General features: G+C 52.1%; 1 protein-coding gene across 2 annotated transcripts in view; it reads right to left on the reverse strand.

The window, feature by feature from the left end:
- The window catches only part of zrsr2 (zinc finger (CCCH type), RNA-binding motif and serine/arginine rich 2), a 65,749-nt gene extending 60,799 nt beyond the window's left edge, over positions 1–4,950 (reverse strand). Inside the window, exons 1-2 of one of the 2 annotated variants that reach the window (XM_038802828.1) lie at positions 4,872–4,950; positions 4,710–4,789 (exon numbers count right to left, since the gene is read on the reverse strand). In XM_038802828.1, coding sequence (XP_038658756.1) covers positions 4,710–4,789; positions 4,872–4,897 — 106 coding nt within the window. In that variant the 5' untranslated portion in view covers positions 4,898–4,950. Of the gene's footprint in view, positions 1–4,709; positions 4,790–4,871 lie in introns of those variants that run through there. The other variant, XM_038802829.1, reaches the window with a different exon arrangement.
- Positions 4,951–16,578: the final 11,628 nt, after the last annotated feature.

Below are 16,578 nucleotides of genomic sequence, written 5' to 3' on the forward strand. Positions count from 1 at the left end.
GGGGCATCTTGACAAAAACATGAATAGGATGGGAATAGAGGGATACGGACCCAGGAAGTGTAGAAGATTGTAGTTTAGTCGGGCGCCATGGTCGGCACGGGCTTGGAGGGCAGAAGGGCCTGTTCCTGTGCTGTACTTTTCTTTGTTCTTTGTTTGTTTGAATGGGGATATCTGCAGCTCATATGGTTGGGGGGGGGGGGGGGGGGGGGGGGGGGTTGTTTAAGTATGAGCTTGGGGTGTTGTTTTCATATTGGGTGGGGTTTGGTTGCCTGGTCGTTGCTTACTGGACTGGTTGGGTGTGGTGTCGGTGGGGATTGGAGGGTTAGTTTTTTTGAATGTGGCTGGGAATTTTCCTTTGTTCAGTTGTGTTGGGGCCATCTTGGGCCTGGTGCTGGCTCTCCTCAAGAGGTTGCTGGACTGCCCCAAGGGGTGGGAATGATCGACACTGGTACAAGAGAGGGAAGACAATCCCCTATCCATCTGGTCACATGGAATAAGGGAGTTGAGAGGCCTGGTAAATAGATCTAGGATGTTTGCACACCTTAGGGGTATGAAGGCTGATGTGGGATTGTTGCAGGACACTCATTTGAAGGTTAAAGATTGGATACTGTTATGGACGGGTTGAGTGGGGCAAATGTTTCATTCAGGATTTGACGCTAGGGCCCAGGGGCTAGCGATCTTGATTAATAAGAAGATAGCTTTCTCGGAGGCTACGGTTTTGATGGATCCGAATGGGAGGTATTTAATGATTAGTGGGTTGTTGGCGGGTACATCGGTGGTGTTGGTCAATATATGTGCCCCAAGCTGGGATGACAGCTTTTATTTAAAAAAAAGCTGCTGTTTTTGAATCCCGTGGTGAGGGCGGGATATTCCGCGATAGCGATCTATGATCACGCTCCGCATTTTATGGATTTGGTGGTGGGGTCAGGATTCGCTCAGCGCCCTCCGTGAAGGTTGGTGACCCCTTTGTTGGAGGATAAGGGATTCATAGAATTTACAGTGCAGACGGAGGACATTCGGCCCATCAAGTCTGCACCGGCCCTTGGAAAGAATCATATCATAGAATTTACAGTGCAGAAGGAGGCCATTCAGCCCATCGAGTCTGCACCGGCTCTTGGAAAGAGCACCCTATCCACGGTCAACAACTCCACCCTATCCCAATAACCCAGTAACCCCACCCAACACTAAGGGCAATTTTGGACTCTAAGGGCAATTTATCATGGCCAATCCACCTAACCTGCACATCTTTGGACTGCGGGAGGAAACCGGAGCACCCGGAGGAAACCCATGCACACACAGGGAGGATGTGCAGACTCCGCACAGACAGTAAGCACCTTACCCAAGCCCACATCTCCACCCTATACCCGTAATCCCACCCAATCTTTTGGGACACCAAGGGCAATTTAGCATGGCCAATCCACCTACCCTCCACATCTTTGGACTGCGGGAGGAAACCGGAGCACCTGGAGGAAACCCACAGACACGGGGAGAATGCACAGACAGTGATCCAAGCCGGGAATTGAACCGGAACCCTGGAGCTGTGAAGTAACTGTGGCTAACCACTGTGCTACCGTGCTGTGGGTTTCCTCTACCAGCACAGAAGAAGTGAGGAGATTTCACCTTCCACGTTGAGAGGCTTTGAAGGTAGTTATTAGAGGACAAATCATTTCTCACAAGGCACATAAGGAAAGGAGTGAAAGGGTGGAAAGGCAGAGGTTGGTGGATGGCCAATATTCTGTTAGTCAGACACCGGAGCTACAAGCAAGTAGAAAGAAATTGCAGTTGGAGTTTAGGCTGCTTTCAACGGACAGGGCGGTGCGTCATCTGCGACATGCAAGGGTTTTTTATGAGAATGTGGCGGAGGCTAGTTGCCTGTTGACAAACAAAGCTGAGGCGATAGGTGGCTTCTCTGATAGTGCAGGTAAAGGACTCGGGTTCCAACTTGGTCTCTGCCCCAGCCAAGGTTAATGAGGCATTTTACCGTAGATTTTACAAGTCAGAGCCCCCGAAGGACGGGTTTCAATGTTGGAGTTTTTGGCTGGTTTGTCTATCCCGGTTGCAGTGCAGGAGAGAAGGGAGGAACTGGAATCCCTGGTGACCTGAGAGGAGGTTATAAAATGTATGTGCCTGATGAGGTTGGGTAAGGTGCTGGGATCAGATGAATTACTAATCGAATTTTACAAGAGGTTTGTGGGACAGCTGGCCCGTTGCTGTTAGAAATGTTGAAGGATTCTATGTCTCGGGAGAAGTTGCTGGCCACATTGGCGCAGGCACAGATTTCCTTGATCTTAAAGAAGGATAAGGATCTGGCAGAATGTGAGCCATATTACCCTATTTTGTTACTGAATGCAGATGCAAAGTTATTGGCGACGGTCACGGCTATACTCTTGGAACCCTGCCTCCCAGGGGTTATACCAGAGGAGCAAACAGGGATTATTAAGTGTGGGCAGTTGTCGGCCAACGTTCAGAGACTGCTTGACGTTGTTTTGTTCCACTCTCCAGCCCCTGAGCCGGAGGTGATTATTTCATTGGATGCAGAGATGACATTTATAGGGTGGAGTGGGGTTATTTATTTGAGATCTGTGGAAGGTTTGGCTTTTGGCCCAGATTTATAGCTTAGATCCAGCTCTTACATAGGGCCTCCACCGCAGGCATTCATACGAATGCTTTGAGTTTGAAGTATTTCGGCCTGATGAGTGGCATGAGACAGGGTGAATGCAGTCCCCACTATAGTTTGGCTTAACAATTGAGCCTCTGGCCATAGCATTGAGATTATCCACAAAGTAGAGGATTAGAGAGAGAGGGGGTCGAGGGGGAGGGGGAAAGAAGCACAGGGTGCAATTGTATGTGGGCGATTTGGCGTGGTCGCCAGTGCAGAGGTTTAGCTCCTTCTCGGGATAAATTAAACCCGAGCAAAAGTGAATGCCATCCTGCGAATCTCCCAGGGAGGGAAGCCGATCTAGGGAGGTTGCCCTTTCACCTTGTCAGGTCCAGCTTCCGTTACATGGGAATCTGGGTGACCCATGATTGGGCCTCACTCCATAAACTAAATTTCGGGGATCTGGTCAATGTGGTGAAGGCTGATCTGAAGGAGTGGGGAAACCTCCTGCTGACCTTGGTGGATAGGGCTCAGTCGGTAAAGATGAATACCCTCCCACGGTTTATATTTTTGTTTCAGTGCGTTCCAGCATTGAATTATAGAATTTACAGTGCAGAAGGAGGCCATTCAGCCCATCGAGTCTGCACCAGCTCTTGGAAAGAGCACCCTACCCAAGCCCACACCTCCACCCTATCCCCATAACCCAGCAACCCCACCCAACACCAAAGCCAATTTTGGACACGAAGGACAATTTAGCGTGGCCAATCCACCTAACCTGCACATCTATGGACTGTGGGAGGAAAACGGAGCACCCGGAGGAAACCCACGCATATACGGGGAGAACGTGCAGACTCCGCAGACAGTGACCCAAGCCGGGAATCGAACGTGGGACCCTGGAGCTGTTAAGTAATTGTGCTAACCACAATGCTACCATGCTTGCCCAGTGTTATTTTATTAGATGATGTGGAGATGCCAGCGTTGGACTGAGGTGAGCACAGTAAGAAGTCTTACAACACCAGGTTAAAGTCCAGCTTTCGGAGCACTGCTCCTTCCTCGGGTGAATGAACAGCTATGTTCCAGAAACATATATATAGACAAATTCAAAGATGTCAGACAATGCTTGGAATGCGAGCATTTGCAGGTAGTTAAGTCTTTACCGATCCAGAGATAGGGGTAACCCCAGGTTAAAGAGGTGTGAATTGTCTCAAGCCAGGACAGTTTGGTGGGGGATGAATGTAATGCAACATGAGGGGCTGGTTTAGCACAGGGCTAAATTGCTGGCTTTGAAAGCAGACCAAGTCAGGCCAGCAGCACGGTTCAATTCCCGTATCAGCCTCCCCGAACAGGCGCTGGAATGTGGCGACTAGGGGCTTTTCACAGTAACTTCATTTGAAGCCTACTTGTGACAATAAGCAATTTTCATTTCATTTGAATCCCAGGTCCCGGTTGAGGCCGCACTCACGTGTGCGGAACTTGGCTGTAAGTTTCTGCTCCGCGATTCTGCGTTGTCACGCATCCTGAAGGCCGCCTTGGAGAACACTTACCCGGAGATCAGAGGCTGAATGCCCTGAATGCCTATTTTATTAGTGTGCAGCAAACATAGAGATGGTGCCGGGGTGGTACAGGGGGACAGGGGTAGAGTCTTGGTTACAGCGCCAAGACATAAGCATAGACATAAAGTGATTTGTAAAAGAAACAAATACGATGAGCGGTTGGGGTCTGGAATGCATTGCCTGGAATTAATATAGTTGTTTGTAAAGAGTTCTAGTTTCTTAAACTACTAATAAAGTTTACAAGCTATGACTGAATCTGTACTGGTTTGAATGTCAAAAGATAAAACTCATTTTTGGTACCATGATTTTCAAGAGTTTCATGATTTAGGGAGGAACCAGTGGGTTTGGGATCTCTGCTGCAGGCTGAGCAGTTCCAATGTACATCTCAATGAAGGCTAACTGTAGAATTAAGATGGTATTATTCAGAATTTAACCTCTCGCTCACCCTTTCACTGTTGAAACGTATTGAATAGAAAAGTGGAACAAGTTGAGCGACAGAGACCAGCAGCCGAGCGCAGCGCCCACGCCAGTGGCCCGGCCCCCCCGCTCACACTGACCTGCCTCCCGCTGCCTGGCCTCCTCCTGCCGCCGTTTCCTCCGTTTCTCCTTCTTCAGCAGCGCCCGGTGCTTCCTGTGGCTGCGGAGAGAGAAAGAGAGTGAAACCCGAGTCAGAGACACATGGCTCCGCTCGCGCCCGGGCCCCACAAACACAAACAAACCTCAGCCGCTGCACCTCGGCCGCCATCTTACCGCCGGCCTGGTCACGTGGGCGGGAGTGACGTCAGAGCGCGCCTGCGCGCCCCTCACACATGCCTCACTGCAAGAAGGCTAACAACTGGATAAAAGCAACTGTGGATGCTGGAATCTGAAACCTAAGAGAAAATGCTGATAAATCTCAGCAGGTCTGGCAGCATCTTATAGGGCGAGAAAAGAGCTAATGTTTCGAGTCCGATGACTGTCAAAGCAAGTCATCGGACTGGAAACTTTAGCTCTTTTCTCTCCCCATGGATGCCAGACCTGCTGGGATTTTCCAGCATTTTCTCTTCCGTTTCAGAAGTCTAACACCAGGCTAAAGTGCAACAGCTTTTATTCGAACTTTTGGAGTGCAGCTACTTACTCAGGACTTCCTCAGCAGCTGACGAAGGAGCAGTGCCCCGGAATCTAGTGATTCGAAACAAACCTGTTGGACTTTAATCTGGTCCAACGCCGGCATCTCCACATCAGTGCTGGGAGATGTACTGAATTAAGTACATGGAACTGGGAACTGTACTGGGTCCAGGTATCGATGCTGGGAGATGTACTGGGTGCCATGTCCCAGGGACCGGGGCTGGGAGATGTACTGAGTGCAGTGTCCCAGGGATCGGTGCTGGGAGATGTACTGAGTGCAGTGTCCAGGTATCGATGCTGGGTGATGTACTGAGTGCAGTGTCCAGGTATCGATGCTGGGAGATGTACTGAGTGCAGAGTCCCAGGGACCAGGGCTGGGAGATGTACTGAGTGCAGTGTCCCAGGGATCGGTGCTGGGTGATGTACTGAGTGCAGTGTCCAGGTATCGATGCTGGGAGATGTACTGAATGCAGTGTCCCAGGGATCGGGCCTGGGTGATGTACTGGGTGCCATGTCCCAGGGACCGGGGCTGGGAGATGTACTGAGTGCAGTGTCCCAGGGACCGGGGCTGGGAGATGTACTGAGTGCAGTGTCCCAGGGATCGGGCCTGGGCGATGTACTGAGTGCAGTGTCCCAGGGATCGGGCCTGGGTGATGTACTGAGTGCAGTGTCCCAGGGATCGGGCCTGGGTGATGTACTGAGTGCAGTGTCCCAGGGATCAGTGCTGGGAGATGTCCTGAGTGCAGTGTCCCAGGGACCGGGGCAGGGTGATGTACTGAGTGCAGTGTCCCAGGGACCGGGGCTGGGAGATGTACTGAGTGCAGTGTCCCAGGGACCGGGGCTTGGAGATGTACTGAGTGCAGTGTCCCAGGGATCAGTGCTGGGAGATGTACTGAGTGCAGTGTCCCAGGGATTAGTGCTGGGAGATGTACTGAGTGCAGTGTCCCAGGGATTAGTGCTGGGAGATGTACTGAGTGCAGTGTCCCAGGGATCAGTGCTGGGAGATGTACTGAGTGCAGTGTCCCAGGGATTAGTGCTGGGAGATGTACTGAGTGCAGTGTCCCAGGGATCAGTGCTGGGAGATGTACTGAGTGCAGTGTCCCAGGGATCGATGCTGGGAGATGTACTGAGTGCAGTGTCCCAGGGATCAGTGCTGGGAGATGTACTGAGTGCAGTGTCCCAGGGATCGGTGCTGGGTGATGTACTGAGTGCAGTGTCCCAGGGATCGGGGCTGGGAGATGTACTGAGTGCAGTGTCCCAGGGATCAGTGCTGGGAGATGTACTGAGTGCAGTGTCCCAGGGATCGGTGCTGGGTGATGTACTGAGTGCAGTGTCCAGGTATCGATGCTGGGCGATGTACTGAGTGCAGTGTTCCAGGGACCGGTGCTGGGCGATGTTCTGAGTGCAGTGTCCCAGGGATCAGTGCTGGGCGATGTACTGAGTGCAGTGTCCCAGGGATCAGTGCTGGGTGATGTACTGAGTGCAGTGTCCCAGGGATCGATGCTGGGAGATGTACTGAGTGCAGTGTCCCAGGGACCGGGCCTGGGTGATGTACTGAGTGCAGTGTCCCAGGGATCAGTGCTGGGAGATGTACTGAGTGCAGTGTTCCAGGGATCAGTGCTGGGCGATGTACTGAGTGCAGTGTCCCAGGGGTCAGTGCTGGGAGATGTACTGAGTGCAGTGTCCCAGGGATCAGTGCTGGGTGATGTACTGAGTGCAGTGTCCCAGGGACCGGGGCTGGGTGATGTACTGAGTGCAGTGTCCCAGGGACCGGGGCTGGGAGATGTACTGAGTGCAGTGTCCCAGGGATCGGGCCTGGGTGATGTACTGAGTGCAGTGTCCCAGGGATCGGGCCTGGGTGATGTACTGAGTGCAGTGTCCCAGGGATCAGTGCTGGGAGATGTACTGAGTGCAGTGTCCCAGGGACCGGGGCAGGGTGATGTACTGAGTGCAGTGTTCCAGGGATCAGTGCTGGGCGATGTACTGAGTGCAGTGTCCCAGGGATCGGTGCTGGGAGATGTACTGAGTGCAGTGTCCCAGGGATCGGTGCTGGGTGATGTACTGAGTGCAGTGTCCCAGGGATCAGTGCTGGGCGATGTACTGAGTGCAGTGTTCCAGGGATCGGGCCTGGGAGATGTACTGAGTGCAGTGTTCCAGGGATCGGGCCTGGGAGATGTACTGAGTGCAGTGTCCCAGGGATCGGGCCTGGGTGATGTACTGAGTGCAGTGTTCCAGGGATCAGTGCTGGGCGATGTACTGAGTGCAGTGTTCCAGGGATCGATGCTGGGAGATGTACTGTGTGCAGTGTTCCAGGGATCGGGCCTGGGAGATGTACTGAGTGCAGTGTTCCAGGGATCGGGCCTGGGAGATGTACTGAGTGCAGTGTCCCAGGGACCGGGGCTGGGTGATGTACTGAGTGCAGTGTTCCAGGGATCGGGCCTGGGAGATGTACTGAGTGCAGTGTCCCAGGGATCGGGCCTGGGAGATGTACTGAGTGCAGTGTCCCAGGGACCGGGGCTTGGAGATGTACTGAGTGCAGTGTCCCTGGGATCAGTGCTGGGCGATGTACTGTGTGCAGTGTTCCAGGGACCGGGGCAGGGTGATGTACTGAGTGCAGTGTCCCAGGGATCGGTGCTGGGAGATGTACTGAGTGCAGTGTCCCAGGGACCGGGGCTGGGAGATGTATTGAGTGCAGTGTCCCAGGGACCGGGGCTGGGAGATGTACTGAGTGCAGTGTCCCAGGGATCAGTGCTGGGAGATGTACTGAGTACAGTGTCCCAGGGATCAGTGCTGGGCGATGTACTGAGTGCAGTGTCCCAGGGACCGGGGCTGGGTGATGTACTGAGTACAGTGTCCCAGGGATCGGTACTGGGAGATGTACTGAGTGCAGTGTCTCAGGGACCGGGGCTGGGTGATGTACTGAGTACAGTGTCCCAGGGATCAGTGCTGGGAGATGTACTGAGTGCAGAGTCCCAGGGACCGGGGCTGGGAGATGTACTGAGTGCAGTGTCCCAGGGACCGGGGCTGGGTGATGTACTGAGTGCAGTGTCCCAGGGACCGGGGCTGGGAGATATACTGAGTGCAGTGTCCCAGGGATCGGTGCTGGGAGATGTACTGAGTGCAGTGTCCCAGGGATCAGTGCTGGGCGATGTACTGAGTGCAGTGTCCCAGGGATCAGTGCTGGGAGATGTACTGAGTGCAGTGTTCCAGGGATCAGTGCTGGGAGATGTACTGAGTGCAGTGTCCCAGGGATCGGTGCTGGGTGATGTACTGAGTGCAGTGTCCCAGGGATCGGTGCTGGGAGATGTACTGAGTGCAGTGTCCCAGGGATCGGTGCTGGGTGATGTACTGAGTGCAGTGTCCCAGGGATCGGGCCTGGGTGATGTACTGAGTGCAGTGTCCCAGGGACCGGGGCTGGGAGATGTACTGAGTGCAGTGTCCCAGGGATCAGTGCTGGGCGATGTACTGAGTGCAGTGTCCCAGGGATCGGTGCTGGGAGATGTACTGTGTGCAGTGTCCCAGGGATCGGTGTTGGGAATGATGCACAATCAATTACGAGAAGACGAGAGTAGAATGTAATCGAGGCTTTATTACACTGAGATGTGTGGCCTCCTACAGCATCTGAAGAAATGGCTGCTGTGCGGGGAGCACAGATATTTATAATCCGCCTACTGGGCGGAGCCAGCAGGCAGGGAGCTACTCCCATACCTGTAGTACAGGTGCCTTACCGTAAAACACAGAAATACCGTATATACATCAGTGGTGACTACCACATTCACCCCCTGTTAAAATATGAGTCCAGTGGGGGTGGTGGAGAACTATATACAGAAAGTAGTGTTTAAAATCACAGGGACTATTACAAATTCAGGCGGTCCGGTGCCTTGATCTGCCGTCGAGAGCGCCGCAGTGCTGGTGGCGACTCAGGCGGCGGCTTGGTCTTCCGTGACTCCGGGAGCATGTCGAAATCCTCTTCATCCCCGGGTGGGAGCAAGGGGAGGACGGATTGTCCCGGAGCGGGGGCTGCGGTGGGGTGCGCCGGGGGGAGGGAGGGTGGTGCTGGGGCAGAGAGGGGGTGTATGTGTGTGGAACCAGATGGTGCCAGGTCCCTGAGGGAGACTGTGTCTTGGCAGCTGTTGCGGTACGCTACGTAAGCGTACTGCGGGTTGGCATGGAGTAGCTGTACCCTCTCAACCAACGGGTCCGCCTTGTGTCTACGGAGGAGAACAGATCCTGGAGCTGCCAGCCATGTTGGGAACGAAACCCCGGAGGTGGTCTTCCTAGGGAAGGCAAAGAGACGTTCATGGGGGGTTTCATTAATCGCAGTGCACAGGAGCGACCAAATGGAGTGGAGCGGGTTGGGGAGGACCTCCTGCCAGTGGGAGGCCGGGAGATTTCTGGACCATAGGGCCAGCTGGACGGCCCTCCAAACCGCCCCATTCACCCGCTCCACCTGCCCGTTTCCCCTGGGGTTGTAGCTGGTCGTCCTGCTCGAGGTAATGCCCCTGTTGAGCAGGTACTGGTGCAGCTCATCGCTCATAAATGAGGATCACCGGTCGCTGTGGACGTAGGCGGGGAAGCCAAACAGAGTGAAGATGGTGTTGAAGGCTTTGATGACGGTGGCAGATGTCAGGTCGGGGCATGGGATGGCAAAGGGGAATCGGGAATATTCATCGACCAAACTGAGGAACTATGTGTTTCGGTCGGTGGTGGGGAGGGGCCCTTTGAAGTCCACGCTGAGGTGTTTCCCAGGCCTTTCCCAGGTGCGCACGGTCTGGCTGGTAGAAGTGCAGTTTACACTCCGCGCAGACCTGGCAGTCTCTGGTGATTGCCCTGACTTCCTCGATGGAGTAGGGCAGATTGCGGGCCTTAATGAAATGGTAAAAATGGGTGACCCCTGGGTGACAGAGATTGTCGTGCAGGGTCCGGAGTTGGTCCACTTGTGCGCTGGCACATGTATCTCGGGATAGGCCATCGGGGGGCTTGTTGAGCTTACCAGGGCGATACAAAATCTTGTAAATGTAGGTGGAGAGCTTGATCCTCCACCTCAAGATTTAATCGTTTTTGATCTTTCCCCGCTGTGTGTTATTAAACATGAAGGCAACCGACCGTTGGTCAGTGAGGAGAGTGAATCTCCTGCCGGCCAGGTAATGCCTCCAATGCTGCACAGCTTCAATGATGGCTTGGGCCTCCTTTTCGACGGAGGAGTGCCGAATTTCGGAGACGTGGAGGGTGTGGGAAAAGAATGCCAGGGGCTTGCCTGCCTGGTTGAGGGTGGCGGCGAGGGCGAAGTCTGATGCATCACTCTCGACTTGGAAAGGCAGCGTCTCGTCGACCGCGTGCATTGCGGCCTTGTCGATGTCGGCCTTGATATGGTTGAAGGCCTGGTGAGCCTCGGCCATCAGGGAAAAGCGGTGGACTGAATGAGTGGGCGGGCCTTGTCCGCATTGTTTGGGACCCACTGGTCGTAATACGAAAAGAACCCCAGGTATCGTTTGAGGGCCTTAGGGCAGTGGGGGAGGGGGAGTTCCATGAGGGGGCGCATGCGATCGGGCTCAGGCCCCAGAACTCTGTTCTGGACCACATAGCCGAGGATGGCTAAGCGGTTCGTGCTGAACACGCACTTCTCCTTGTTATACGTGAGGTTGAGGAGAGTGGCGGTGTGGTGAAATTTGGAAAGGTTGGCGTCATGGTCCTGCTGGTCGTGGCCGCAGATGGTGACATTGTCCAGGTACGGGAAAGTGGCCCGCAGTCCGTACCGATCAACCATCTCCTGTTGGACGACCGAGACCCCGTTGGTGATGCTGAAGGGAACCCTAAGAAAGTGGTAAAGGCGGCCGTCTGCTTCAAACGCAGTGTATGGGCGGTGTGCCTTAGGGATGGGGAGCTGGTGGTAGGCAGATTTCAGGTCCACTGTCGAGAAGACCCCTACTGTGCAATCTATCTTTTTTTTTAAATTTAGAATACCCAATTATTTTTTCCAATTAAGGGGCAATTTAGCGTGGCCAATCCACCTATCCTGCACATCTTTTTGGGTTGTGGGGGTGAAACCCACGCAGACACGGGGAGAATGTGCAAACTCCTCACGGACAGTGACCCAGAGCCGGGATTCGAACCCGGGTCCTCAGCGCCGTAGGCAGCAAAGCTAACCACTGTGCCACCGTGCTGCCCGTACTGTGCAATCTGATTGACCATATCAGATATGCGTGGGAGGAGGTATGCGTCGAACTGCATGTACCAATTAATGGTTTGACTGCAGTCAACGACCATTCTGTTTTTCTCCTCAGTTTTGACCACTACCACTTGGGCTCTCCAGGGCCTGTTGCTGGCCTTGATGATGCCTTCCCGAAACAGCCGCTGGACTTCAGATCTGATGAAGGTCCTGTCCTGGGCGCTGTACCGTTTGCTCCTGATGGCGACGGGTTTGCAATCCGGTGTTAGGTTTGCAAAAAGGGAGGGCAGCACGGTGGCACAGTGGTTAGCATTGCTGCCTACAGCGCTGAGGACCCAGGTTCGAATCCCGGCTCTGGGTCACTGTCCTTGAGGAGTTTGCACATTCTCCCCGTGTCTGCGTGGGTTTCACCCCCACAACCCAAAAGATGTGCAGGATAGGTGGATCGGCCACGCTAAATTGCCCCTTATTTGGAAAAAAAGGGAAGGCGAGTCGACCTTAAGAGTCGAGAGGCTGCAAACGGTACGGGGTGGTAGGGACCCGCCAAATTTCAGTGTGAGGCTCTGAAGGTTGCACTGGAAGTCCAGGCGGAGTAGCAAGGCAGCACAGAGGTTGGGGAGGACGTAGAGGCGGAAGCCGCTGAACCCCACACCCTGGTCGGTGAGGGTGGCGATGCAGTACCACCGGATTGCCACGGAGTGGTATCCAGAGGCCAGGGAGATTCTCTGGTTACAAGGGTGTACCGCGAGGGAGCAGCGCCTTACCGTATCGGGGTGAATGAAGCTTGCAATGTTCCCGGAGTCCAGCAGGCAGGAGATCTCGTGCTCGTTGACCATCACCTTTGTTGAAGCGGTCGCGAGGTTGTGTGGCTAAGACTGGTCAACCGTGACCGAGGCGAGATGCGGCTGGTCGTCAGGGGTTGCAGGTGATGAGCGGCCTGATGAGGTGCCCAACGGGCAGGGGTCCTGAGGCGGGTAAGATGGTGGCGCCCATGGGCCGCACGTGTCCTGGGGAGGCAAGATGGCAGTGCCCTGGGGCTGCACGTTTCCTGGGGCAGGCAAGATGGCGGTGCTGTCATAATATATATCTATATATATAATGGAGTGCAGACAGGCAGTGATTGACACACAGGATGACCAGTAAGCACAGAGAACAGAGCAGCCAATCACCAGACTTAGAACATAGAACATAGAACGATACAGCGCAGTACAGGCCCTTCGGCCCTCGATGTTGCACCGACATGGAAAAAAAAACTAAAGGCCATCTAACCTACACTATGCCCTTATCATCCATATGCTTATCCAATAAACTTTTAAATGCCCTCAATGTTGGCGAGTTCACTACTGTTGCAGGTAGGGCATTCCACGGCCTCACCACTCTTTGCGTAAAAAACCCACCTCTGACTTCTGTCCTCTATCTATTACCCCTCAATTTAAGGCTATGTCCCCTCGTGCTAGCCACCCCCATCCGCGGGAGAAGGCTCTCGCTGTCCACCCTATCTAACCCTCTGATCATTTTGTATGCCTCTATTAAGTCACCTCTTAACCTTCTTCTCTCTAACGAAAACAACCTCAAGTCCATCAGTCTTTCCTCATAAGATTTTCCCTCCATACCAGGCAACATCCTGGTAAATCTCCTCTGCACCCGTTCCAAAGCTTCCACGTCCTTCCTATAATGAGGCGACCAGAACTGTACGCAATACTCCAAATGCGGCCGTACTAGAGTTTTGTACAACTGCAACATGACCTCATGGCTCCGGAACTCAATCCCTCTACCAATAAAGGCCAACACACCATAGGCCTTCTTCACAACCCTATCAACCTGGGTGGCAACTTTCAGGGATCTATGTACATGGACACCGAGATCCCTCTGCTCATCCACACTACCAAGAATTTTACCATTAGCCAAATATTCCGCATTCCTGTTATTCTTTCCAAAGTGAATCACCTCACACTTCTCCACATTAAACTCCATTTGCCACCTCTCAGCCCAGCTCTGCAGCTTATCTATGTCCCTCTGTAACCTGCAACATCCTTCCGCACTGTCTACAACTCCACCGACTTTAGTGTCGTCTGCAAATTTACTCACCCATCCTTCTGCGCCCTCCTCTAGGTCATTTATAAAAATGACAAACAGCAACGGCCCCAGAACAGATCCTTGTGGTACGCCACTCGTAACTGAACTCCATTCTGAACATTTCCCATCAACTATCACTCTCTGTCTTCTTTCAACTAGCCAATTTCTGATCCACATCTCTAAATCACCCTCAATCCCCAGCCTCCGTATTTTCTGCAATAGCCGACCGTGGGGAACCTTATCAAACGCTTTACTGAAATCCATATACACCACATCAACTGCTCTACCCTCGTCTACCTGTTCAGTCACCTTCTCAAAGAACTCGATAAGGTTTGTGAGGCATGACCTATCCTTCACAAAACCATGCTGACTATCCCTAATCATATTATTCCTATCTAGATGATTATAAATCGTATCTTTTATAATCCTCTCCAAGACCTTACCCACCACAGACGTTAGGCTCACCGGCCTATAGTTACCGGGGTTATCTCTACTCCCCTTCTTGAACAAAGGGACCACATTTGCTATCCTCCAGTCCTCTGGCACTATTCCTGTAGCCAATGATGACCTAAAAATCAAAGCCAAAGACTCAGCAATCTCTTCCCTGGCTTCCCAGAGAATCCTAGGATAAATCCCATCCGGCCCCGGGGACTTATCTATTTTCACCTTGTCCAGAATTGCCAACACTTCTTCCCTACGCACCTCAATGCCATCTATTCTAATAGCCTGGGTCTCAGCATTCTCCTCCACAATATTATCTTTTTCTTGAGTGAATACTGACGAAAAGTATTCATTTAGTATCTCGCTTATCTCCTCAGCCTCCACACACAACTTCCCACCACTGTCCTTGACTGGCCCTACTCTTACCCTAGTCATTCTTTTATTCCTGACATACCTATAGAAAGCTTTTGGGTTTTCCTTGATCCTACCTGCCAAAGACTTCTCATGTCCCCTCCTTGCTCGTCTCAGCTCTCTCTTTAGATCATTCCTCGCTTCCTTGTAACTATCAAGCGCCCCAACTGAAACTTCACGCCTCATCTTCACATAGGCCTCCTTCTTCCTCTTAACAAGAGATTCCACTTCTTTGGTAAACCACGGTTCCCTCGCTCGACCCCTTCCTCCCTGCCTGACTGGTACGTACTTATCAAGAACATGCAATAGCTGTTCCTTGAACAAGCTCCACATATCCAGTGTGCCCAACCCTTGCAGCCTACTTCTCCAACCAACACATCCTAAGTCATGTCTAATGGCATCATAATTGCCCTTCCCCCAGCTATAACTCTTGCCCTGCGGGGTATACTTATCCCTTTCCATCACTAACGTAAAGGTCACCGAATTGTGGTCACTGTTTCCAAAGTGCTCACCTACCTCCAGATCTAACACCTGGCCTGGTTTATTACCCAAAACCAAATCCTGTTGGGAGTTGTCTATAGACCTCCGAATAGTTCCAGAGATGTAGAGGAAAGGATTGCAAAGATGATTCTCGACAGGAGTGAGAGTAACAGGGTAGTTGTTATGGGGGACTTTAACTTTCCAAATATTGACTGGAAATACTATAGTTCGAGTACTATAGATGGGTCAGTTTTTGTGCAGTGTGTGCAGGAGGGTTTTCTGACACAGTATGTAGACAGGTCAACAAGGGGTGAGGCCACATTGGATTTGGTACTGGGTAATGAACCCGGCCAGGTGTTAGATTTAGATGTAGGTGAGCACTTTGGTGATAGTGATCACAATTCGGTTATGTTTACTTTAGCAATGGGCAGGGATAGGTATATACCGCAAGGCAAGAATTATAGCTGGGGGAAAGGCAATTATGATGCTATTTGGCAAGATTTAGGATGTATAGGATGGGGAAAGAAACTGCAGGGGATGGGTACAATCGAAATGTGGAGCTTTTTCAAGGAACAGCTACTGCGTGTCCTTGATAAGTATGTACCTGTCAGGCAGGGAGGAAGTTGTCGAGCAAGGAAACCGTGGTTTACTCAGGAAGTTGAAGCACTTGTCAAGAGGAAGAAGAAGGCTTATGTTAGGATGAGACATGCAGAAAATAAGGAAGTATGGGATTGAAGGTGATTTAGCGGTTTGGATCAGTAATTGGCTAGCTGAAAGAAGACAGAGGGTGGTGGTTGATGGCAAATGTTCATCCTGGAGTTCAGTTACTAGTGGTGTACCGCAAGGATCTGTTTTGGGGCCACTGCTGTTTGTCATTTTTATAAATGACCTGGAAGAGGGTGTAGAAGGATGGGTTAGTAAATTTGCAGATGACACGAAGGTCGGTGGAGTTGTGGATAGTGCTGAAGGATGTTATAGGATACAGAGGGACATAGATAAGCTGCAGAACTGGGCTGAGAGGTGGCAGATGGAGTTTAATGCGGAAAAGTGTGAGGTGGTTCACTTTGGAAGGAGTAACAGGAATGCAGAGTACTGGGCTAATGGTAAGATTCTTGGTAGTGTAGATGAACAGAGAGATCTCGGCATCCAGGTACATAAATCCCTGAAAGTTGCCACCCAGGTTAATAGGGCTGTTAAGAAGGCATATGGTGTGTTAGCCTTTATCAGTAGGGGGATTGAGTTTCGGAGCCACAAGGTCATGCTGCAGCTGTACATAACTCTGGTGCGGCCGCTCCTGGAGTACTGCGTGCAGTTCTGGTCACCACATTATAGGAAGGATGTGGAAGCTTTGGAAAGGGTTCAGAGGAGATTTACTAGGATGTTGCCTGGTATGGAAGGAAGGTCTTATGAGGAAAGGCTTAGGGACTTGAGGTTGTTTTCGTTAGAGAGGAGAAGGCTGACAGGTGACTTAATAGAGACATATAAGATAGTCAGAGGGTTAGATAGGGTGGACAGTGAGAGTCTCTTTCCTCGGATGGTTATGACCAACACGAGGGGACATAGCTTTAGATTGAGGGGTGGTAGATATAGGACAGATGTCAGAGGCAGTTTCTTTACTCAGAGAGTAGTAGGGGTGTGGAACGCCCTGCCTGCAACAGTAGTAGACTCGCTAACTTTAAGGACATTTAAGTGGTCACTGGATAGACATATGGATGAAAATGGAATAGTGTAGGTCAGATAGG

Source organism: Scyliorhinus canicula, chromosome 7 (genome assembly GCF_902713615.1).
Source record: "Scyliorhinus canicula chromosome 7, sScyCan1.1, whole genome shotgun sequence".
Lineage (NCBI taxonomy): Eukaryota > Metazoa > Chordata > Chondrichthyes > Carcharhiniformes > Scyliorhinidae > Scyliorhinus > Scyliorhinus canicula.